This window comes from Podarcis gaigeae (assembly GCF_964106915.1).
Source record: "Podarcis gaigeae genome assembly, chromosome: 2".
NCBI classification, from domain to species: domain Eukaryota; kingdom Metazoa; phylum Chordata; class Lepidosauria; order Squamata; family Lacertidae; genus Podarcis; species Podarcis gaigeae.
The window spans coordinates 98,995,180-99,020,986 of NC_139679.1; the positions used below are offsets into that span (position 1 = coordinate 98,995,180).

The following is a 25,807-nucleotide window of genomic DNA, read 5'->3' on the forward strand; positions in this document are numbered from 1 at the left end:
GGTTACTTCGGTGCTGCTAACACACCAGTTTGACTTCAACTCCAGAGGTACATTCCATTGTCTCTTGAGACAGATGGATGCCAACAACACTATAGCACCTGAGCCTAATGCGAACGGCATTAACAACCCCCATAGATCTTGCTTCCCCTTCAGGTATCCATGAGAGCTCCCAATTCAAGCGCAGAGCAAACACATCTCTCTCTGCACCTTCAGCCTGCTTTAAGGACCACACCTAGCAGCAACGCTGGCTATTTATTGTTTTTCTACCTAGAATCTGACAGCCTCCAGCCAAGTGAGGGGAGTGGGGGGTAGTCCCTCCAATCTTTCCTGGAGAGCACCAGCACTTAGTTCAATTTGATATGCTGATGAGCACCTTACTGGCCAGCCAAGCCATTACCTGGAGGAAGGAACTGGTTTGACAGCTTCTCCTTTTACACTCTACCCTCAGATACAGGATCACAAGGTCTGGATCCAGGATTTCATGCAGACTGACACCCCATATCACATGGACACTAAGACCCAGTTCGTATGTCTGATGCTGTACTGTTTTTAATATTCAGTTGGAAGCCGCCCAGAGTGGCTGGGGAAACCCAGCGAGATGGGCGGGGTATAAATAATAAATTATTATTTACTATTATTATTATTATTATTATTATTATTATTATTATTATTATGTTAGAAACTGTGGTTCATATGAGAAGTACAATACAATTTTAGAGAAGTCAGTGAAAGAAGATATATAGCCCAGTTTGTTCAAGTTGCCATGGTGGTGCCATGCAAGTTCCTGCCTTGTGTGTTACACTGCTTAGCAAGCAGGCCACTATCATAACATCACGACAAGCACAAATATAGATGTATGGATAATCTCTAACAATGAAATCAGTTCCACTTAAATAGGATTTTCCAAAACTGATACATGATACTGTGTAAGATCTTCTAATCTAGGCAGCACTAATGTTTCATTGTAATTATATTTTCATACCCTTTTTGAGTATCTGGAGGTCCTCATGTATTATGAGGGTCATTAGGACCAGAGGCTCTCAATGTTTCTTTTTTTTTTAAGTACAGGCACCCCCCCACTTATGTGAGGGTCACGTCCCAGGCTCCCGTGTGCATAAGCGGAATTGTGTAAAGCCTCTAAATACCTATTTTTCTCTGCTCTCCAGCTGTCTCTCCAGTCCAGACCAAAATATATAGAATTTAAGGTCTGGAGATTGCTGGAGGCAGTGCAGGAAAGCAGCTGCTCCTACATTAACTCACATGTCAGCAGTTTAGCAGGGAGGCTGAACAGACCAAACAAACCCCACTGCGCCTCTGGTCTCCTTGGGGCTTCCTCCACCCTCAGTGACGTCCTCTTGGGGCTCAGGGGAGAGTCTCCACATGAGCCATGAGGACTCTCCAGCACTCTCCCACCACTTCCTGGCTTGATTCTGTTTATTCCCCCTCCACAGCACCGCATATATGTGGTCACGTGCGAGTAGAATGTGTGTAAATGGGGTGGTGGTGGTGGCTAATATTGTTATGTGTTCCTCACTTTCCTCAGTGGTGGCATCCCAGGGGCATTCTAATAAGTTTAGTTTCATTTGGAGTGCTGCAAACTTCATTGGGTTGTAGCAGCATCTAAAGGTAAAGGGACCCCTGACTGTTAAGTCCAGTTCCGAACGACTCTGGGGTTGTGGCGCTCATCTCACTTTCAGGCCAAGAGAGCCGGTGTTTGTCCGCAGGCAGTTTTTCCGGGTCATGTGGCCAGCATGACTAAGCCACTTCTGGCGAAACCAGAGCAGCGCATGGAAACGCTGTTTACCTTCCCGTTGGAGCAGCACCTATTTATCTACTTGCACTTTTTGGCATGCTTTTGAACTGCTAAGTTGGCAGGAGCTGGGACCGAGCAATGGGAGCTCACCCTGTTGCGGGGATTCGAACCCCTGACCCTTTGATCGGCAAGCCCAAGGCTCAGTGGTTTAGACCACAGCGCCACCTACTTAATATAAACAGATCTTTGTCTACTAGAAGCAGGCGGAATCCTAAAAGCAGGAAGCAATCCTGAAGGTGCTTCAGCTAAAGCCAGCTCACTGCTATAAAACTCCCAGTCTCTGATTCTCTCTTTGAATCCGACATGCAACCTCCTTCAGACTTTCTCTGCCCCATTGACTAAACTGGAGGGTTCCACTTTTCCAAACTCTGATGCCACTTCCGCATCAATCCCCCTTTCCCACCAATTGGAATGCTTTGCCAAAATAGACAAAGGTTTTCATAAAATTTGTATATGCTTGTATATGTCTTGATTAAAATTTAAAAGCAATTACTGTAATTTAAATAGAAACACATTACATCACTCCATACTGGGGAAGAATGTGTGCATACTGTGTTCCCGTTAAGTCCGCCTTGGTCAATCCTTCAAATAAAGAACTCCTTCAAACAGAGGATTGTCCTGCAAGGTAGAAGTCCCTAACTGGGAATTACAGTCTAAAAACTTGAAAGAAGAACTCTCGCTTCTCAGGAATCAAGGAAACATCTCCTTCCATTAGCTCCTATTGAGGAAACACAGGCAGTCATCCTTGACTATGAGAAAGCCATCTGCCTAACAGAATAGTCTCCAGTCTCCATAACAACATCCATTCTTGATAGTCCTATTGTTGTTGTTGTTTGCACAATTTTAATCTTCCGTTTATTAACGCTTGAAAGTGTTCGCTAGAAGATTTTAGGGATTGATCTTTCGGAACAGAGAAGGATGCAGCCGTGATCTCTTCTTATTCATTTCTCAACTTACAGTGGCTCCGTTTCCCAATGGAGCCCTTTTATTGCTATTACTTAGGTATCAGGCGCTTCCATGAAAACACACCGCCTGCCAATAAACATAATACAGTGGCTGTGAGAGACACTTTTATGCTGTGATCAACGTTTTCCCAACTTCCTGTAAAATGCATTATGCATCTCGCAGCTGTAGCATATTTTGTTTAAAAGTACAGTGGGGGCAGGGGAGGGTTGAATAAAATCTTACATTTTTTTAAAATACATTATTCAGCATGAAAACGGAAGACTACATTTCCCCTTGCATAGCTTTCAGCCCACCAACCTTGGTCTGCATGCCAGTTAGCAGATCACACCTTATTACAGATATGGAAGTTATAGAGGCAGAGGATCCCAGTGCCTTGGCATTGGATCTCTGTTTAAATCCCAGAATGGCACGACCCTGCATTATTTTGGGCAAGTTGTTTCCCTCCCCTGCCATACAATTAATATTAGTGTTATAGCATGCACTAATAAGATAAGATAAGATGTTATATATTGTGGGGGAATTCCCCCCTAGAAATTAATAATTAATAAATGATAAGGAGTTTGATGCAATGACGAACCTAGACAGCATGTTAAAAAGCAGAGGCATCACCTTGCTGACAAAGGTCCATATAGTTAAAGCTATGGTTTTCCCAGAAGTGATGTATGGAAGTGAGAGCTGGACCATAAAGAAGGCTGATCGCCAAAGAATTGATGATTTTGAATTATGGTGCTGGAGGAGACTCCTGAGAGTCCCATGGACTGCAAGAAGATCAAACCTCGCCATTCTTAAGGAAACCAGACTTGAGTGCTCACTGGAAGGACAGATCCTGAAGCTGAGGCTCCAGTACTTTGACCACCTCACGAGAAGAGAAGACTCCCTGGAAAAGACCCTGATGCTGGGAAAGATGGCGGGCACAAGGAGAAGGGGACGACAGAGGACGAGATGGTTGGATAGTGTTCTTGAAACTACCAGCATGAGTTTGACCAAACTGCGGGAGGCAGTGGAAGACAGGAGTGCCTGGCATGCTCTGGTCCATGGGGTCACAAAGAGTCAGACACGACTAAACAACTAAACAACAACAACAACAACAACAACAGCAGGTGTTTGATTATTTGGGACGTGAAGAGAGAAATACCAACGGCAGAGGAGTTCCTGAGCTAGCTTCTGCAAAAACAACCTGACCAAGTTAGAGCCATTAAGAAACAACACAGGCCACTGAGAGCCATTGGCAATACATTGGGCTCATGTTTTCTAGTCACAGGACAAGCAGAAATGTAGATAAGCCCAGTGCATGTACATTCCACTATACTGGATTCCTATACATGTCTATGTAGAAGTAAGTTCCATTAATTTCATTGAAGCTTGTTCCCAGGTAAGTCTGAGCAGGCTTTCAGGCTTTCAGTGCTTATTACGCACTCCTATGAATGGATATTCAGAAATAAGTACTTTGGAGTTCACTTTCAGCTGAGTGGGTATAGGGATGCAGCCTTAAGTACTTAGCTCTCATTACGGTTTCCTTTGGTGAGCAGACAGTTAGGGGGCCTTGACATTTTGTTCTGTGTAATGAAAGGCAAGAATAAAAACCCAACAAAGGACATTGCCACAGTTATCCAGCGGCGCACTTACTCGAACAACTCCAGGATGCTTGCAAGACTAACTAGTAACACATTTGGAAGGTGGCTACAGTAATGGAGAACTTCCTTGCACATAAGATAGGAAGTGCTTCTATTTGACGCCCCCACAACAAAACAAAAGCAAGCAATGCTTTTGGCTTAACCTAGCCAGACATCAGTTTAATATGATGTTTTATAATACATTCCTACCACTGAACTCAGGGGGACTTACTTCTGAGATGTATGGCTGTTCAATGCTGTAAGATTAGGGATGGGGGTTGTGCCATAAATTCCAAACACGTTGCTCCTATGAATGGTTTTGTTAGTTGTCAAAAAGAGATCTGAGAGTGTCAGCGTGGGCGTGGCTGTGATAAGATTGCCTAGAATTTGTCACTAAACTGATTTATTTATTTTTGGGTGGGGAAGTTTTTTCGCCTACTCTGCGCCTACTCCAACAGCGATCCAGAGAGTCCCAAATGTTGGATGGCTTCCTCTGGAGGTGAAAAACGAAGTTGTTTACCAACACCTTTCCCTCCCATTCTTGCTGTTCTGATTTTGACTATGTATTCCCACCCCACCCCAGTTTGGTTTAAATAACTGGATTTTGTTGATTATGGTGGGTTAAATCCAACAGTCACTGCATGAGCAGAATGATGTCTGCTCATGCTGTGACATTTTTCCCTTCCCTGCATTCCCCCTAACTCCCAAAATCTTCTCCGGAGGGTTGAGGGAAGCTGCAGAGCAGATAGGATGGGCAGGGAGGAAGTTGAATGAGCTGAAGTTGTTCTGTTTCCACAGTGACTTCACGGGACCCCACTCAGTGTGTTGCACTCCATTTTCTATGTAAACTGCTTGGATAATTTGTCGAAGAGGTGAAAAGTAGCATATAACTTCTCCAAATAAATAAGCAAACAGGGTGCCTTTGGTAACCAACTGCAGTTGGCTCAGCAGAATGTCCCTTTGTCGTCAACAGGCCACCACCAAGTTAAGCAAGGGACCTGTGAAGTGGTGGCAGTGCATCGGTGCTGCAACAAGAACAGGATTGAAGAGCGGTCGCAGACGGTCAAGTGCTCCTGCTTCCCTGGTCAGGTGGCTGGCACAACAAGAGCACAGCCCTCCTGCGTCGAAGGTAAGCAGCTTCAGCCCCATTTGTCACACCAGCTTAGACCCCCCCCCCCCAAATCTCCTTGATGGTTTTGATTTCCTGCTGTCTGGAAAAATAATAATAATCCTCCCCTTTGTTAAATTTGGACACATTTCTCTTTGTTAATGATAATGAGAATGTGCCTGAATCATGGTGCAATTAATCTCCTTAATTTATGTACTCGCCCGTTTGGTGCCAGGAAGATTTCTTGGTCGGTTTTATTTCGTTTCTTGTAGTTTTGAGCTGAAGATTGTAAAGCAGAACTGGAACCAAGGGAATTCAGTTCTCGCTTTGTTGTTCTACCAGGGAGAGGCAGGTGATCCTCATGACACAGGTTTTCTTTGTGCCAAGCAAGGGCAGATCAACCCAAAGGTTAACTAGCCTCAACCAAAATCAGATCAGGGCTATATTTCAATTATCAGTGAGCTGTGCTGTGTGGTGAGTGGGCCTATCCTTGCCCTTATGCTGGAATTTTCCTGAACACATTTTCCCTTGCCACTAATAATAATAAATACCGGTACTTGTGCTTTTTGGAATATGAGAAACAGAACTCTCAAGCTATAAATAGTATTCCATTTTGGGGGCATTAGTAGACCTGTTTTGATGAAGGGTTAATTCACCCTGTGAATTTGTAAATTCTCAGCCACGCTCCTGACATCACACACTCCAGGGCCACATTCATACCATACTTTTAAAGTGATGTGATCCGACTTTAAAAGGTCACGACTCTCCCTCCAAAGAATCCTGGGAACTGTAGGTTTTTTAAGGGTCTGAGAATTGATAGGAGACCCCTATTTCCTTCCCAGAACTACAATTCCCAGAGAGGTTTAACTGTCAATCCCTCATCACAGGGAGATCTGGGAACTGTGCCTCTGCGAATTGCCCCTCTCAGTCCAGGACCTTGTTCCCTTAGAACTAATTTATGCCGTCATGCTACATGCGGAACTGGCATTTCTGTCTCAGCACAGCTACATGAGGAAATGTGGCACTGGCAGAGATGGTGGGACCCCAAAATTTGTTCCATGTAGGTTCCCAGGGCACATTTCATTAAATCTCAAAGCCACGTGCGAAGCTTTTAAAAACACACACAAATGAACAGATGTTATGATGAACATAGAAATAAACAACAGCAGCAATTGTGACAAGAATGAGAGAACGAAAGCCTCTGAAAAGATCAGATACCTAAAGGCAAATGAGGAAAAAAGACACCATTTTGCTTGCGTGGGTACAGATGTCATTACTGCTAATAACGGAATATATGCAAGCCTTGTTATAATTGCTGGTAATCATCACAGTAGTGCTTGGGCAGGTAAACATCCTGATATCATAACTATTATTAGAATTGCTGCACCTGTTTTATCCCTGGCCCCTTTGATGAAAACATGAAGGTGTTCGCTTCCTTGGGTTAAATGCATGTTTATGGCTGAAATTTAGCTTGCTGAAAAGATTCAGGAAATTGCTCAATATTTCACTTTTCCTTCCCGTTCCCCCCAGCAACTACACAGTAGCATATTTCCCTTTTTACGGGATAGCTTTATGTTAAGAAATGGCACCTATAAGTCTTAATTAGGGTTTCTGTCAGCACCAGTGGAAGGAATCTTAAGATGTAAAATGTGGTGAGATTTACATTTAAGGAAAGGAGTGCAATGTTTTAATAGCTTGCCGCTAATTAATATTGACATAGAAATCATATTTGTTAATCCACATGGAAGAGACTTATCTTCAGTTTTCATTGCTTTCCACACAAAACCATGACCTTTAAAAGTGAAATAACAAAGAGCCCCGGGTTTTTCCTAACTTCCCCTGACGTTTCAATTCTGTGAATTAACCCATAAATAAATGGAAACTCGAAACAAACACCCCACACCCCAAACACTGTAATAGCACCATCACCACCACCAATTTGTACATACGTAAAATCCACGTATGAATTGTATTACTGCACAGATTAATTCAGAAGAGAAACCAAATGTGCCTTGAAGCCAATATAGATGAGCAGATGCCTCACTGCACTAAATAAGTGAGGCAAGATTATTGGCAAGTGGATTTTGAGGGAGGGGGATAAATTTGTCAGTACTGGGGCCCAGGAGAAGCCAGCAGGACAAGACCACAGGGAAGGAGCAGGTGAAAGGACGTGGGGCAGAGGGATGAAACGTCAGCTAGACGGGCTTAGGTTGAGCAGAGTCATAGTATCATAGAATTGTAGAGTTGGAAGGGACTCTGAGGATGATCTAATCCATGGGTAGGCAAACTAAGGCCCGGGGGCCAGATCCTGCCCAAATGCCTTCTAAATCTGGCCCGAATCAACGTGTTTTTACATGAGTAGAATGTGTCCTTTTATTTAAAATGCATCTCTGGGTTATTTGTGGGGCATAGGAATTCATTCATCCCCCCCCCCCAATATAGCCCAGGTCTGAGGAACAGTGGACCGGCCCCCTTCTGAAAACGTTTGCTGACCCCTGATCTAATCCAACCACCTGCAATGCAGGAACATGCAGCTGCCTCATACGGGGATCAAACCTGCAACCCTGGTGTTATCAGCACCACGCTCAAACTGACTGAGCTATCCAGTCCCCTCTACTTCCAAGAGTACTGCATGCCTTTTCCTCTCTACCTTGGCCCTCAACAGCTAAGGCATTTTCGTTGAACACAGCCAATTTTCTTCATTGAATTTATGCTGCTCTGTTCCATTTCAGAACTGTTTTACATGCTTTATAACTGGGCTAATTTTTTTAATCTGTTTAATAGTTGTATATTCTATTTGTTGTAACTCACCCTGGGACTTCATTGTGAGGGACAGGTAAATAAATAGTAAAGGAGAAGGGGTGATTTGTGCCTTATGCCTGTTGGATGAGACGAAAGGCCCAGCTAGTCCATCATTCTGTTCTCCCAGCAGCCAACCAGGTGCCTATAGAAAGCCTACAGGCAGGTCAAGGGCACAGTAGTCCTCTCCTACTCTTGCTCTTCAGCATCTGGTACTGGAGATAATATAGACATCACACCAAATCTAGCTTTCATTAAGGAAAAATTCCGGGGTGAGAGACTACTCAACAGCCCAGCTCATCGGGGTGCAAGTCCCCCACGGGTCCATGTGGTCAGTAAAAGAAGGAAGCTCCAGCCAAGTAATTAGGAGCAAAACAGTGGTCAGTAGACCATGATCTTTATTGTTGCGCAACAGGTCCCCACAGGAGTAAGAACCCCAAGCATGGGGTGACATCCTCTATTAAAACTTCCCTCTTTCCCCCAGAATACACTTTGAGCAGCTAAGTTTGTTATTGGTATGAGCTTTCATGTGCATGCACACTTCTTCAGATACGTCAGAAGTGTTCATGCACACGAAAGCTCATACCAATAACAAACTTAATTGGTTTCTAAGGTGCTACTGGAAGGAATTTTTTTATTTTGTTTTGATTACGGCAGACCAACACGGCTACCTAACTGTAACTAGAACTTTGAGCAGCATAATTGATACATCATCACTACATCACTAGCATGTCACAAATGGGGAGGGGTATACAATGATTACACAAGTTCAACATTAGGTCACTTTATCAGACACCTTTCCCAACATCTCTTAAGTACCCATCACCAAAAGAACAATAAAACTCTTTACATATCCTTGCCCTCAGGACATGTCTGAAAATGGAACATCTGACTTGCTAAACTGCCCCTGCAGGTGTCTACTGTTGCCCCCTTGGTCACTCCCTGGGTTTGTTGCAGTGTATGGGCTCTCACGCTTGGGGAATTATGGCGGGATGCTCTGTTCCTGCTTCCTACGTGACTTCCTGAACACTTTTAATCAGTCCAAATTGGTAGCCATCACACCACCTTGCAGTAGTCAGTTCCATATTTTCAACTATGTGATACATGAATAAGTACTTCCTCTTGCCTGCCCTGTATGTTCTTTGGAAAGCTGTTTGTCCCAGCCTTTTGCAATAAATCCCCAGCTGTGTTTGGGGCGTGTCTTTTTGTCTCCTGCTGTTGCTTCCACCCTTCAACCTTGGAGGTTGTGCTACTTGGATATAATCGCACAATAGATGGGCTTCTTGAAGGGGAGGGACAGGGAAAAGGTTGACTGTGTAAGAGGAAGTCTTATATTTATCTGATGATCTAACACAGCTGATTTAAACCTCTTGTGGGGAAACCCCCGTAGCCATGAGAACAGAGGTAAAATTATAGAGTTATTAGGGGGCAGCTGGAGAGCTTCTGCACCTGATAGACCCACCTGGGTCCTCTACCATGTACCCCCATGTGACCTCACTGTATTATGTTGTGCTATCCAGTGCCATAGGCTTCTCCAGCCTTTTACTAATGATCATAGCTGTCAACATTTCCCTTTTTTAAAGGGAAATTCCCTTATTCCGAATAGGATTCCTCACAAGAAAAGGGAAAAGTTGACAGCTATGCTAATGATTCTCCTACAATATGGTATATGGTGATGTCGCAGTGCATAAGGCTGGATACCAATAAATGGTGAAGACCTTCTTTAACATGTCTACTGTTCACCATGGCATCAAACTATGGCGTCTCTAAGCACTGTGGATGTGGCTGTATCCAATGTGGTATGGTGCTGCCTTGGCAGTCTAGATCTCCTTCCTGCACCTACAAAAAAATTTATGAGTATGCTACTCAGGAGTTGGGTGGGAGAAATGTTTTTCATGAGCTGCCCAAGCATTTGCTATTTAAAGACTTTCTTCAGATATTTACATATTCTCTATGCCACATAGCCTCTTCTTTTATTTAGAGATTAGATTTGCCTTGATGCTTACATTTTTCATACCGTATTATGTGTGCATGCAACTCAGATTTAATTACTCAATATACATTATATATATGTGTGTGTGTGTGTGCACGTTCTGAATGCTAGGCAATGCCTGCACATTTTATGCTATGTTCCCTGCAACACTAAAGCAGGACTTTATGGTGGACAGTAAATAGATATTTACTAAAATATGCATCAGCGTAGGAAAGGTAGAGCTCTTGGCTTTTGTGACGATATCCTAATTGCAGGGGTAAACTGGACATTACATCTATTTTGTCAAAACAAATCCTTGCTGAAACAGTTTGGTGCCTGTACTTTAGATTTTAATAAGGAAAGCATTATGGATGCAAGAACCAGAGGTATAAAAGCAGACACCCCTGTATTTCCCCCTGTAGTGTGATGGCTTAGCATACTTTATTTATACTGTAAGCACTGAGGTAATTTATTCAGGTACTTTAGGGCAGAAACCCATGCATGTCCATTTACAGTTTGCATTTTTTTTTTTTGTGATCTAACCCAACCCTGTGGAGGCCTCCATGCTGCAGAAGCCTGAAGGAGGTTTTTAATTAAGCTTGTCTCCGCCTGGCCCCGCTTGTGTAACTAATTATTTTCAGTATCATGAAAGACTTTCATTATTCATTTCCCTTTCAAAGAGCTTATCCCACCCCCGATTTGCACTGTGTAACTTGAACCTATTTTGTAAATGATTTTTTTTAAAGAAAAACATAGCTGTTTGGCTTCTTTGGAATGATTTCATTTTACTCTCTCTCTCTATCAATAAATGTAGGCTATAGTCATGCTTTTTCATATATGGCAGTGGAAATACCTGGAATGCCCCCAATATGCAGGGTTCACAGGCTTTGGATGGAGAAGTCATCTTAGAAACTATTATAGCTGGTGGTAATGGGTGCTCCAAAGCCACTGAGGTTACCTTGGCTTCTAGTGACATGGCTCTAGAACAGCGGTTCTCAACCTGTGGGTCCCCAGATGTTGTTGGACTACAACTCCCATCATCCCTGAGCTCTGGCCTTGCTAGCTAGGGATGATGGGAGTTGTAGTCCAACAACATCTGGGGACCCACACGTTGAGAACCGCTTCTCTAGAAGCACACCTGAGTGATACACCTGGTCCTTCAGAGAGAGTCCAACACTATCCAGGGCAGATGAACAATGCAATTCCTAAACCTGGAAACCAACCATCCATAGGGTCTCTGACTTGTCAGGTTTCACCTTGATCTAACCCATAGCTACAGTTAAAAAGGTAAAGGACCCCTGACAGTTAAGTCCAGTCGCGAATGACTCTGGGGTTGCAGCGCTCATCTTGCTTTACTGGCCAAGGGAGCCGGCGTTTGTTCACAGATAGTTTTTATGGGTCATGTGGCCAGCATGACTAAGCCGCTTCTGGTGAAACAAGAGCAGCGTATGGAAATGCCTTTTATCTTCCCCCCGGAGTGGTACCTATTCATCTACTTGCACTTTGATGTGCTTTTGAACTGCTAGGCACTAGTTTATGATATGCATGGTGTCTCCTGATTCAGATGTTTCAGATAAATAGAGCTGGGTGTCATCAGGATCCTGGTGAAACTATGCTCCTAATCTCCTAATGACTGCCTTTGCGGGCTTTGTAAGGACATTAACTAGCATTGGGGACAAAATCATGCCCTGTGGCAGGGGCGGACTTTGGTCATCTTTTGTAGTATGCCATCCTGTGCAAGGCCAAAATTTGGCATCACCAAATGGATTTTCTCAATTATGGATCTTCTCAACTTTGCGCCCACTCGACTCAGAGCCCTGTGCAGCGGAACTGCCTGCACTGTTCTAAATCCAGCACCCTGCCAGGGTGCAGAGGCACAAGCACCCAATACTCATATAAATAAGAGTGAGCACCTTAAAAAAAAGTGTCCCCAACTTGCAGAGATGGACCAGGAAGGTCCTGTCTCCATCGTTGTTGAGAGATCAAGGGCAGTGAGCAGTATCACACTCGTCCTGTTCCTCTCCCTTCCCCAAACTGAGCCTGAATCCAGATCGAAATGAAGTTTCATCTGAAGGTGTCTATGGCTGAACTACCTGCAGGATTGGCAGGGGTTCAAAATCCAGTTTGTAAGCTCTCAAGGAATTCATGGATTCAAACAGGCCATAAATGCCTAAGCTGGACAAACCTTGGTTACAACCAAAGAGATTTGCACTGTTTTGATTTAAAAAGGATAGGAAACTTTGTTTTAGTAGATTGTCAGGCACTAATAGCACTCACCAGGAACAAACACAAACAGTAATTAAAATTTGAAATCCATCCTGCCCAAAGCCTTGCGTGCCATAAATAAGTGAAACGCCAGCCTTATCCATCGAGTCTTTCCTTAAGAACTATCTCATTTGTGAAATGGGTCTAATAATAGTCATCATGTTGCAAGGCTTAATTGATGTTGGTGCAGCACTTTGCCATTCCCCAGTTCAGCTACGAAATGTAGATAGTGATGGAAGTAAAAGCAGCTCATTAAAAGAAAAAGGATAGCAAGGAACAAAGAGAACAGATGAAAAATTGGGGGTAGTTTGAAACTGCTGGCAGGCCCTATTGATCTGCTTCTCGGAAGGAATTCTTCACCCCCCTCTAAAGATGTTGGGGTCTATGGCATCTCTTTCCCATTACAGGTCTCAGTCTACTCTCTGGCCACGCTCTCCTATGGATTGAAAACAGGCCAGAATCTTGCAAGCTACAAAATATGGGAAAGAAGGGCAGGCGAAAGCATTGACTGAGCAGTGGAACAGGACACGCCACTGTCTCCGAGCTCCTTATAGGTGGACCTACCCCTTTCTGCTTCATAGGGGCTCCTTGAGTCTCCAAAAATGGGCCTGACTCATGCTTCTCCTCCCCACCGGCTGACCCACAGATGTATCGATCTGCTGAGCTCTGGAAGCAGCGTTGCAAATGAAAAGGGAGAATAAAACATTTAACAGAAAGGGAAGGGATCGCAGCAGCTTTTAACTGCCTTTGCGCTGCAGTTGCAGGAGTCCAACAGAGCCACACACTATTGTGTTTCATTAAAGGTCAACCTCTTCTGTGTTACTTAAACAAGCGGCAAACACTTGACTTTAAAGCGATCATCAAGGGATTTGGCTTTATTCCCCCCCCTTCTCTTTTGTGGGAATAAACACTCTCGGGTTAGTACCTGGAACTTGGCTGGCAGCCGCTAGAAGAAGATAAAGCATTAATAAGCCTTGTGTAACTGCCTTCTCCTAGTGTGTAAAATGTGGCTGTGAGTAAATCTTCCCAAGCCGAAGTATTCTGTGTGCCAAAGGACTTTGAAGGGTGGTACACTCTGCACTAACAATAGTTGCTTTTAAAGAAAACTTCTGTTGCATCTAGGGAACTAGAGAAACCCAGAGGATTTAATCCCAGTATACTGGTAAATCTTCGCCTTCAAGATGTAGGCTTTTGTCAAAACGAAAGCAGCCTTCTGATATCTTCATTCCTTAGAAAACCGTAATTAGGAGAGCTTCTCTGAACACTGCTAGCCAGACAAGAGTAGTTCTAAACCCCACCGGGATTCCCTGACAAAAAAAGTGACAACCGATGTTATCCTTAGCTGTGAAAGAAAACACACACACACAATTTAGCCTGCAGTCCTATAGCTGGGAATATGCTATGCTGATCTCAAGAGGACTTACTTCTTTTTTTATTTTTTTATTTATTGATTGATACATAAAAAGGAAAACACGAATACAAAATTACACACAAGAATAACAATAAACACAAAATTTTCTTAACAAACAATAAAACATAAATTGGTCTTAGCACGATAGACCCGACCTCCCGTCTATTCCTTATTTCAATTTTATATTACTTATTGCCAATACGCACTTTCATCATAATTTAACTTTTTCTTAATATATATCTTAACTCTCATGTCAAACTTGCAACTATTACTGAAATTCCTCAGATGCTGTGAGGACGATTTGGCTGCGACATCTGTCACCCCATTGATCACCAGGGTTTATTCAGCTGATCTGGCTGGCTAGGCGGGTGTCCCCTTCCTCACCGCTCCATGTGCGCCCCTCCCGAAGCTGTGCCCTCGGTGGAAGAGGATGACCACCCTAGAGAGAAGGGGTGTACCGTTCTTCGGTCAAGGGTGTACGATAGCTGCGCTCCCCTGCTAGAACCTCCAAACAGGACTTACTTCTGAGTAGGCATTGTTTAGGACTGCACTGCTAAACCGGTAGCTCTTTGCGTAAGCCATGGTACCTAGATGAGAGAACCTGCTCCTGGAAAATTTGATGTTTGTGACATCTGGCAGGATCAGCAAAAGAAGTCATTCAAGAAAAATTGTTTATTTATTGTTTATTTAAAATAGAGTATGTTCCAGATTTAGATTCCCTGTTTTAAAGCAAGCCCTAACAAAGGAGCTTGCAATAACTTAACAGACACAAATATCATTCAAAATGATCGCAACATTTAAACAGTTTAATAAAGGCAACCTAAGCATAAAGCTACAAAAACTAAGTAGCAGCCAACTAAGGAACTGGAATAAATATTTGCTGGTAGCATTATATTATGATCTGGTAGATTGTATGCATATTTTATTAAATGAAACTTCAGGTAACGAAATTACAATACATAATGATAGACTCCCATCCCAAGACACGCCTGTTACCCACATTGAAAATGCATAGCAGAAATGAAATAATTGAATCAATATCAAAAGCTACTGAATTTACCACTGCCAACCTGCTGTTACATAATTTATAGGGGGGCACCCTGTGAGATAATAGTTTTTTTTGTCCTTTATATGTAAGAATTGTGGTTTGGTATGCTACTGTAGAGTAAAGAATCTATGTATGTCTACCCAGAAATAAGTCCCACTAAACTCACTGGGACGGACTTCCAGGTCAGTGGATTTTGGATTGTCACCTTAATCAGCTATACACAGTAAAATCATGTTAGATAACAGAATTAACATTTATTTCCATATTTTAGCTTGAAATTCAATTTAAATTTGTAAAGTAATTTCATATGAATTGATGAATTGCACCCACTGAATCAAATCTAATAAGGGATGTATAAATACGCTTTATGGGGTCTCCCTGCACAGGGGGAAAAATATGAAAATACTAATGATCACATTATGAAAATGAAAGAGAAGACTGATGAAGGGCAACTGTCTTTGCCAGCAATCGTGTACAGAGGCTGCTTGAATCTCACTGAAGTTAAATGGATTTCGGCTGAAGCTCAACACAAGGAAACATACTTGAGTAAAAGTGCACAGGATTGCACTCTTAAGCAGCCTAATATTATGCAGGAAGGCATCATGGGCATACAACAGCATTACTTAAAAGAAAGAGACATATCTTACTAAAATCTCTGTTCAGAATATTTTATTACCGTATTTTTCGCCCTATAGGACACACTTTCCCCCCTCCAAAAATGAAGGGGAAATGTGTGTGCGTCCTATGGGATGAATGCAGGCTTTCGCTGAAGCCTGGAGAGCGAGAGGGGTCGGTGCGCACCCACCCCTCTCGCTCTCCAGGGTTCAGGAAGCTATCTGCAAGACTTGGGAGCCCGCGGGAGTTCCCGCCAGGCTCCCCTAGGCTTTCGGACAGCAGGCTGCATCCCAAAACCCGCGGCACGCTGAGCTCAGTGCGCCCCGGACTTTGGGCAGAGACTTCCCGCCGGGCTCCCTAGGCTTGCGGATAGAAGCCTGTTCTGGGGGCTGGGGTCGGGGGAAGCTCGGGCTTCCCCTGCCCCAGCCCCGTGCCTGGGGGGGGGGGAATAAATTGTTTTTCTTTATTTCCCCCTCCAAAAAACTAGGTGCGCCCTATGGGGCGAAAAATACGGTACTTACTTATTTTGTTCTTTGTAAACTGAATAAAATGTCCAGTGGCTAACAATGGTTCTCATAATAGCTTAGAAATAAAATTAGAGATGTGCTACCATATGAGCACAAGAATCTCCATTGCCAGTCCAGCTGGGTTAGTGCTCCCTGGCTGGTCGATGGATGCACTGAAACAGCTGCAGCACACCAAAACAAGGAATTTCTGACTGGTTCTGGTGGCAACGAATACATCTCCCCACCACCACCACCTGCAGAGGAAAAGAAATGGAAAAGCCTACACACTTTGTCTTGCCATGTTTTATGTTTCTGGCAGGCAAAATAAACCAACAATGGTGTGCAGTAACAGCAGAAACATTAGTCTAGTGCAGGGGTCAGCAACCTTTTTCCACCGTCCCTCAGACCTTGTGGGGAGCCAGACTATACTTTGAAGGAAAAAAATGAACAAATTCCTATGCCCCACAAATAACCCAGAGATGCATTTTAAATAAAAGGACATATTCTACTCATGTAAAAACACGCTGATTCCTGGACTGTCCGCGGGCCGGATTGAGAAGGCGATTGGGCTGCATCCAACCCCCAGGCCTTAGGTTGCCTACCCCTGGTCTAGTGGTTCTGGCAATGGAGATAGCCCTCAGGGACCACCATGCAGACCCAGGGATTGGGGAACCTGTGGCTCCTCAGATGTTGCTAAACTGCATCTCCCATCATCCCTGAACATTTGCCACATTGGCGAGGGATGATGGGAGTTGAAATCCAGCCACACCTGGAGGGCCACAGATTCTCCGTCCCCAATGCAAGAATGTGATTGGCTGCACAGCACCAGTGCCACAATCGCAAGGTGATACTTAATTGGCTGAGATAACAGTAGAAGGGGTTCAGACTACCCCTCCCACACACATTAAAATAATGTGCGAGAAGGTCATGGCGCCACATGGGCTAGCCTTCTGCCATTGTTACTGCCACGTTCCCTGCTCATGAACCCACCAGTCACACATTTGACAAGCACGAGAAGCAATGTACATGAAGAGATCTCCTCTGCATAAGGAGGGATCCTGATTAGCCCATTCCGATGAGACTCATTGCTAAGAAAGTAAAACCAGGTGCTGAATTTGGGGTTTTACAAGGTGTGGCAGAGCTGGCATGGTCCTTGGGTTCAGTTGACTCTGTGCTCAGTCAGGTGGTAGAACTAGGATTGCTGCCTGTTATCATTATTATTAATTTCATTTATATAAAACAGCTACATATATAAAAACAGTTAAAGCAATATATGCAATTTTAGTGACCTACAAAAAGTATCGATTTCCAACATTTTTAATACAATGTTAAAACCTTTTAACACCCCCAAAATAGTTAAGTCAATGATTCATATTTCCTGTGGTTTGGGGTAAGATTTGTATTTTCTGTTACCTGCAGGTATGACTCCTATTTTCAGAAAAGCCTTTTACTCCTATTTACAAAAGCGATTGATAGTCTGACCTTCAACTCCTTTGTTGGTAAAGGTCCATATATTTCTAGCTTGTTACACCAGGCTTTTGCTTTGAAAACCATTCTTCTGCTTCTGGGTTTTCAGTCCTGGCAAGTATGTTTATGTTGACTTTAGCAAGACTTACTTCTGAGTAAAGATGGTTAAGATCCATCTATGAAACTATTTTTGGAGGAGTGATCCTAGAATGACTTTTGCGCGAGGTCTATATACTCAGCTTGAATTAAACATGATGATTGCATTCAGATACCATGTTCTCAGTCTGCCCGGTTCCTGTATGCTGTCAACCTTGGAGGATCAGCAACAGCTTGAAGTATCTCTCCTGCCCCTGCCTTCTCCCCTTGATATAATCCTTTCTAGTTTCATCAAACCACAGTTTCCCATGAGAATTGAACTTACTCTGTTGGCTTTGCATTTGCTTATAAATCAATGTGATGGCACTTGCTCCATTTTGCTCTTTGACAAGCTATTTACTTTTTGTCTTCCAGCTGCCATTGTCATCCAGAAGTGGTGGTGTCATATGAACCCTTGCCTGGATGGAGAAGACTGTAAAGTGCTTCCAGATTACTCAGGTTGGTCATGCAGCAGTGGAAACAAAGTCAAAACTACCAAGGCAAGTTCATGTACCCTTTTCATTCCCTATCAGTGAATACTAGGTCATTCGGTAACATGGGTAGATCTTACCAGTACAATGCCCCAACAATGCCCCCGGCCAAGAGGAGCAATCTGCTTTTCCCTATAGGAGTGAATGGCTTCAAGTACAGGAGCGCACTCAGGGGCATCTTCCTGTTGAGAATGAAGTTTGGGTTTCCAGCGATGAGCCATCGATATGCTTGAAATACTCTCCTTGCCGCATCTGCTGTAGACAAACCTCTCGTGCCTAGTGCAAACTTCTCTGCATAGTATTCTAAATACAATGCAGTCAAACGTAGCATTCTATGCATATTAAAGTTATATCTTTAACAGTGTGGTCATCTTTTGGGTTCTGTTTTGGAGTCATGCTAGAGTAGCCTTCATCAACCTGCTGCTGTTAGCAGAGGCACTTGAATAATGCAGATGGGAGTCAAGAGAGAAAAATAAACATTTACCGAACAAAACGGAATATATCTGCTGAGCAGAAAAGAAAAAAACAACAACAGAGGGGCTTTACTTTTCTGACAGGGCTTGTTGAGAGCAGGATTCAATTCAACTAAACTTCCCCTAAGAAAACTCCCTCAAAGCTAGGCAGCCTATCAGAGTATATTCTACCTCACCAAAGAAGAAGAGAGTTTGGATTTGATATCCCGCTTTATCACCACCCTAAGGAGTCTCAAAGCGGCTAACAATCTCCTTTCCTTTCCTCCCCCACAACAAACTGTGAGGTGAGTGAGGCTGAGAGACTTCAAAGAAGTGTGACCAGCCCAAGGTCACCCAGCAGCTACATGTGGAGGATCATGGAAGTGAACCCAGTTCACCAGATTATGAGTCCACTGCTCTTAACCACTACACCACACCAGCTCTCACCAAAGACCATGCCACTTTCTCTAGTTGCATTGCAACACCTTAAATAAACAGAATTAACCCTTAAACCACACACTGAATGATCTCTGCTGTTTCACTTCCAGCACATTGCACCCTCTAGCTGTTTTACACATACAAAAGCCCTAGGAACAACTAACACAGCACAAATGATGATAGAAGCTACAGGAGCACAGAAGCAGCTGTATTCATGAGAAACATCCAGCAGTGCACCTGGTCACAGAGAGAAAGGAATAAGGAAGGAACAGGTGACCAGAAACAACTGGAAGTCTATGTAGAGCCATTCCAGGGCAGTTGGGGGTATAGGACTCAGCAGAGCTTAGGTTGACAATGAGCAGAAACTGTTCTTCTTCACATGTGTGGAGTATGGAACACAGACATGGCATAGGGAACTTTCCAGTTCAGATTTAGGCCTCTGCACACATTTGATATCAACTACTGTGCTGAATTAGCACCCAGGAGTGCCCTAAACTGGCTTTGCCTCATTAAAGTAACAAGCTATTAACTCCCCTCTTCAAAGAAGAGATTCCCCAAGAGTGCAATCCACATCCCATCGAAGTCAGTGGCAACGCTTACTTTGATCTTAATGGGTTAGCATTGCACCCAAAGGTGCTGCAAGCATCTTTAATTTGATAAGAGGCCTTTTCCATTTTCTTGTTATCTTGTGGAGCATACTTTTGTGGAGTGAAAAAGCAAGGGCAAGGGATATCCAGATAAGGCTCAAAAGCCACCTTTCATAGTGTGAACTCATGTATCTAGGGTATAGAGGCTCCAGCTTGGGGGAGGGGTGAGGAGGGGAAGAGAAAAATAAAATTTTGATTTTACTTTTGACTCCCCAAAGTGCAGCCACTGTATATGGCACTTCTGTAAGTTAAAGAAGGAAACAATTCCCCAAGTCACCATGAAGCAATATAAGGTCTTTATTATCATCATCATTCTCGATTCATTAAAATGTTGCTGTCAATCTAAGCAAAAATGCCCAGCACTGTATACCATGTTTTAGTTCTGTGTAGGAATAAGATTTCCATAACAGTAAATTCATTTGGGTTATGGGCAGTCATAAATAGTTTCTCTCTCTCTCTAAAAATGATAAAGGACGGTACTGCAGACGCTGAATACGGGTGTCTAGTACATAGCTTAAATATATAATGGTATAAAGTTAGCCGGTTTATTGATACATTTATTACTTCACTAGGCCAGCTGCTGGTTCTAAATGAGCTGCCTGGTTGATCTCAGCCAGAACTTGTCAAAACTGCACTTCTAAAACAAGGTTGCAGCATTGGCAGTAGAGAGACAGCGACCATCTCCAGGTGTTTCTTAAATGGGTTGAATAAGCATGCAAGGGGGAGGCAGCAGGGATGAGTGCTCCCACACAAAGGAGGGTGACTGTCTGAAGTGGAGAGCTGGCCTGTGATTGTGGAGGCTCCCCACGTTGAGCAAAGTCTCAGGAAACTGACCTAGGGTACAGAACAACCAATGGCAGGTTGTAGACAGTGGATAACAGGTAGTAGATGAAGACCTGCATGGCGTTTCATATCCCCAAGGAGGACCTTGGGCAGTGTCTGAGGGATCTACAACTGCAATGGAATGAATGAGGCAATGCGCTAGCTAGGACTCAGCAGAAGGTGGAGTTTGAGATGGAGGTCATTCATTGGTGCCTGGGTACAGATCCAACAGTACCAGCAGGATAGTGAATGGTCTTGGGTCACCAGTGGGTTGTTGGGCTTCTCCTCCAAAATGTCTTTCCGACCCTTCCTGGGGTTGGAGCCTGGACGTTCTTTCTGTTCCTCCAGATAAATGTTTATGGTTAATTCCATTTTAAGATTCTTATGTCCAGTGAAGTACGTGATGGCTCTGGTTGGTTTGTGGCACCTGATTGCAAATCACCGCAAATTTTGTGATAATGATTTCAGGACGTTGAATTATTATTTTTTAAACCAGTTTGAAGATTCGGTGCAATAGTTAATAAACTGTGTTCACGGATGTGAAATGCAAAAATGGGGTCAGAATTGTTTTATTGGAACTAGCAAGGGGACATGCTACGGAGGAAGCCCTGACCTCAGTGTGGTTCCGCTTTAATACATACACACAGCACAACAGAGCAATGGCCTATCCCCTCCAACAGCATACGAATCAATATGGCTAACCTGACCCAACAACCTAGCCCGCCTTCCTCACACAAATAAGTCGCATCACAATCAACTAAGCACAACCAACCAAGCTTGGGAATCCCTAACCTCGCAATATCGATAAAAATAAATAAATACACAAACATGCTGACCCAACCCTCCGACGCTAAGAATAGGCAATAGAACGAAAGAACAATATCCCCATCTCTCTCCCCCCATACCTTTTCCCCAACTGCAAGATGTCTATGAAAAAACGACTCTCACCAAACATAAACGATCTGTGAAAAAGACTATGAACTGAAATAGGCATTAGGTATTAGAATTCCTGCTCCATGATTGCAGTCATGGGATTTTTTTGTCGATCACATGGCGGTGTGTGTTTTGACTCCACAGAGTGGGAAGTGACGGAGACAGGATGTTTGGGTTACTGTGTTCGGTGAAGTGGGACTATTGTCCTTTGTTCTTTTTTTCTTTGCTGTCTGATGCTAGAGAGAGAGGGAGCCATGTTGCAGTGCTCTGTGTGTGTTTATATGTAAATAAAGTAGATTAGCCAAAATGCTGAGTTGCTGAGGTCTGTCACCCAAGGTGCGCAAACTCTGCAGATCTCTAAGTGTGCCGGTGTCGGTTGGCATCGGTCGCTGTGATGTTTGGGCTGAAGAAAGCTTTTGAAGCTCCCGAACGATCGACCAAGAGGGAGGGAACATGCCAGTCGGGCATGTGTCTCTGCCAGAGTCCTACTCGAGTGTAGGCTGAACTCCTGACAATAGGTGTGCCTTTCCCTGTTTATCTGTTTGCTTTGTTACAGACACACACACACACACACACACAAAACCCCCTAATAAAAACCAATAAAAAAGAATTGTTTTATTGGAACAAATATCAGTGCAATCCGTGCAATTGCTGCAATGCATAGAAAAAACAACTTGTTGGCATCCATCTCTCCTGGGAGACAATGGAAGAGTGTGCCTCTGGGGATGAAGCCAAATCATTGGAGAGTTACAGTGCCTGCTGTGGCTGTAGAGAGACATGTTTTGTTGCAGTTGGGGCAGATGAAGGCATCCAGTTGTGCTGATGTGGGTGTACCATGGTGTTGCTTCTTTCTGTGCACCTCCCAGCACTCATTTCTCCTGCGATCACTGCTGTGCATATATGACCTGACTGACTGTCTCCAGGTGCTGTGGTCCTCTGTGGTCATACATAGAAAAAACTGTCACCAATTGGCTGTTAATACTGACTTGCTTCCCCAAAGCAGCTCCCTCTCTCTTTTCCTGTTTCTGTATGCATGTAGAATGCTTACTGTGCTCAGAAATGTGCATAATCTAGCAAGTACAGGTCAGCAGTTGAAACCCTGAACGTGTGGGAATTTATGAAATCTCTGGAGAATCCATCTCCTCCTGCCAGTATTTGCCACTATCAAACTATTTATACACAACTGTCACTTTCCTCTTTTTCTTTGTTTGCAGGTAACACGGTAGCAAAATGTAAACATGTGCCAAAGTTGGACTGATGGGATTTACAGCTGCATTGCCCAGAGACGTTCATTTTGTGAAAAAAAGTATCAAGTCTGGACTGCCAACTTTTCAAAACAGCTGGCACAAACTTGAGCAGTGCTCCTTTTTAACAAGGAGACCACACTTCTCAGTCTATGACTTTCTTACAAAGAATGGAATACATTTTAAAGACAGAAGCTCCGAGTCTAACCCTTTCATGCTCAAGATGAACATCTGTAATCAGAACTCCTTCCAAAGTGCAACAGAGATCTCCAGGACTTTTATTCATGACTTTGTAAATCCTGAAACCTTGATTCAAATTACTTGGCAGGAATGGTGAGGTTAAAAACCAAGGGTAATTCGGATGAAGGAGCCTCGCCATGAAAATGATAGGGAAGACAATTGAATTGCTCTTAGAACACCCGCTTCAATATATTTTTACCTGCGATTTACTAAGTATCAAACAAAGTAGGGAAGTCAGTCATGATGTTTAATAAATAAGCACCCCTTGCCAATCTTCATATTCTGTTATAGTGTGTGCAATTATGTTTTCCCTCCATTTGTTCAGTGTTAAGGACAGTAATGAAAACACTCATTCGAAAAGTAGATAGATTTTAGCACGCCAGAGAATTCTGTCCAGCAGAATAGAAACTGTTGCTGCTTTGCTGCCAGAAATTGAAAGAAAATGGAGCCATTAAATTGGTATTTTCACCCAAGTCAATGAACATTTGGGTCACGGCTTCACATTCTCCTACGTACAAATGTGAGGTGTGTCTTAAGCAAGTCTGGTACCATTTTGCTCTAAGACAGCTCCACCAATGGATGGTAGGGCTAGCTAGCTTGCTAGGTCATCTCTGCAGTGAACCTTGTTGGCATTGTGCAGTGGCGCAGGACTGAGGGATGAAGCCCCCTGCCTGCCTGGAGTACAAAGGTCAAAGACACTGGAGCTGCACACCCCACAGGCACAATTAGATTCTTTCCCGCAGCAAAATGTATAGGGCAAGGGAGAAAATGGAGCACGCTATACTACTGCTGTGTGAGTTTCCTTCTAATCTCTTAACTGTCACTTGTCATGTACTTGTATAGATGGCTCTGGAGCATCAAGAAAGTCTTTAGGGTGAGGCCTTAGCATCTTAAGTTCTGTGCTGCGCTAGAATAGTTGTGCACTGGTGCTTTGCTGCATCTGGGTAGGATGGCTTTTCCTAGTGGCTTTTACCTGGCTGCTACGACACTGCAGTATCTCTGTGCTGGTCCCGAGGGCTAACCGTGTGGCGAGGTCTGAGTCCAGTCGAGGGTGCGGTATGGAGGCTGTCCATCAAAGCTGAAGCTGGATCCAAGGCAGGGAGTCAGGTGAGATCAGGAACTCTGGCAGAAGAGCAGGACAGGGTGCAGGCAGGAACAGGCTACCAACAATGTTGCTCCTGCAACCTGGGACTGGGGCTGGCTGGCTTTTATCTGCCCCGAGGCATAGGGCGGCCCCGGTCCACAGGTGACTCGCCTCTCCTGGCCTGGAGGCGAGCACTCCTCCTGCGGGAACTTAGTTTCCTCCGCCTCTCTGCCCTGAGCCTCTGCAGCTCAGGAGAGGCTGGAGGGTTACCGGACCCAGAGGCAACCTCAGCCTCCCCTGATGGGGCTGAGAGTGGAGCACCTGTAGGCAATGGGTCCTCCATCACCTCAGGAGCCAGAGCAGACTCAGCTGGTGCCTGCACCTGAGGATCCAGCACAGGTGAGGACCCTTCAGGCTCAAGCCCCAGCCCCGGCTCAGCTGGTTCTGGAGGCGGGGACTCCTGTGCAGGGTGGGATTCCTCAGGTTCAGCCTCTGAGTCTGAATCCCAGGCCATCACACCCTCACATCCGCTCATGGCACAAGTGCAGTAAAATGGAGAATGCAGGACCAATTGCATAGCACACTAGACTTGGGATCGAATTGTCAAGACTGTACCAAGGAAGATTAGTGGAAGACATCTGGATTTTTGTTGCTCTGACTGCATCCTAATAGGGAGCGTATTAAATGCTCATGAGCAAAGTTCTAGATAGAAAGGGGATCTTCACTCTTGGTTAGCTGCTATTTATAATGATTATAATAATTAAACGTCCAGTTCCTTGACAGACCACATTTTCTAGCTCATACAATTTATGACATGTAATTGTTTCCTATTATTTTAGTTGTATCTCATTCTGGTTTCCATCTCTCTCCTCCCTGCTGCCCCCGCTAAGTGCTACACATTTTTGTTTTGTCATCAGCCTGCATAAGTGGGAATGTAAAAGGAGGTGAATTTATAGCCCGTCTGTTCCTGGTTACATCATTTGACTTTAAGATACGTTGGAATGTATTCAGATTCAGCGATGCACACATATCCCTCTGCAGATGAACTGTCACTGACCCAGCCATTGCTATGCTTTATGTAAATTCCACTGTGTTAACATAAGGCCGATTTTTAGAGATCCAGAAATGCCAAAAAAATGGAGATGGTGTTGCACTAATTTATTTAATTGTGCACAGGATGTCTTCGCTACAATGTGAAGTTGTCTAGAATAATAGTCATTGTTGACTCTTATTCCGTAAGGAACATCTTGAAATATTCATACAATGTTCATTCGGTCAAAGATATTCGTAGAACTTTTCTCTCTCTCTCCTTTAAAACCAGAATAAAGTCCTGCTTTTTTTTTTGTTTCACATCCTTAGTTGGTGATTATTACATTTGTTTATTAAATACTTTCTCTCCACCACAACCCTCCCCGTGTCAAATGCCTTGGAAGATCCTTCCAACCTGGAGCCAAAGTTTTCTGGAGACAAAGATGGCCTTTGGGGAATGGCTATAGCTCAGTGCTGTTGCCCAGGCATCAGGAAGGTCCCAGTCCAATCCTCATATTCTGGAAGAGACCTCTGCTTGAAACTCTGGATAGCTGCTGCCTGCCAGTGTAGGCAATACTGAACTAGATGGTCCAATAGTCTGACTCATATATATAAGGCAGCATCTTGTGTTCCTCTGCTTCTCAGCCTGCACCATCTTTTTAGACTGGTTGAAACTTTTACAAATGACCACTGAGAAATCTATATATAA

At 43.9% G+C, this 25,807-nt stretch overlaps 1 protein-coding gene across 4 annotated transcripts in view; it reads left to right on the forward strand.

The window, feature by feature from the left end:
* TAFA4 (TAFA chemokine like family member 4) overlaps positions 1-25,419 on the forward strand; it is a 134,383-nt gene extending 108,964 nt beyond the window's left edge. For 2 of the 4 annotated variants that reach the window (XR_014560654.1, XR_014560655.1), the window contains exons 4-7: positions 5,366-5,521; positions 18,094-18,218; positions 22,716-22,797; positions 22,861-25,419. Coding sequence is in view for 2 of the 4 variants with exons in the window: in XM_083725427.1 (XP_083581553.1) it covers positions 5,366-5,521; positions 18,094-18,218; positions 22,716-22,727 (293 nt within the window). In the remaining 2 variants the exon portion in view is untranslated. Of the gene's footprint in view, positions 1-5,365; positions 5,522-18,093; positions 18,219-22,715 lie in introns of all 4 variants that reach the window. The other 2 variants (XM_083725427.1, XM_083725428.1) reach the window with 1 other exon arrangement.
* The last annotated feature ends 388 nt before the right edge of the window (positions 25,420-25,807 follow it).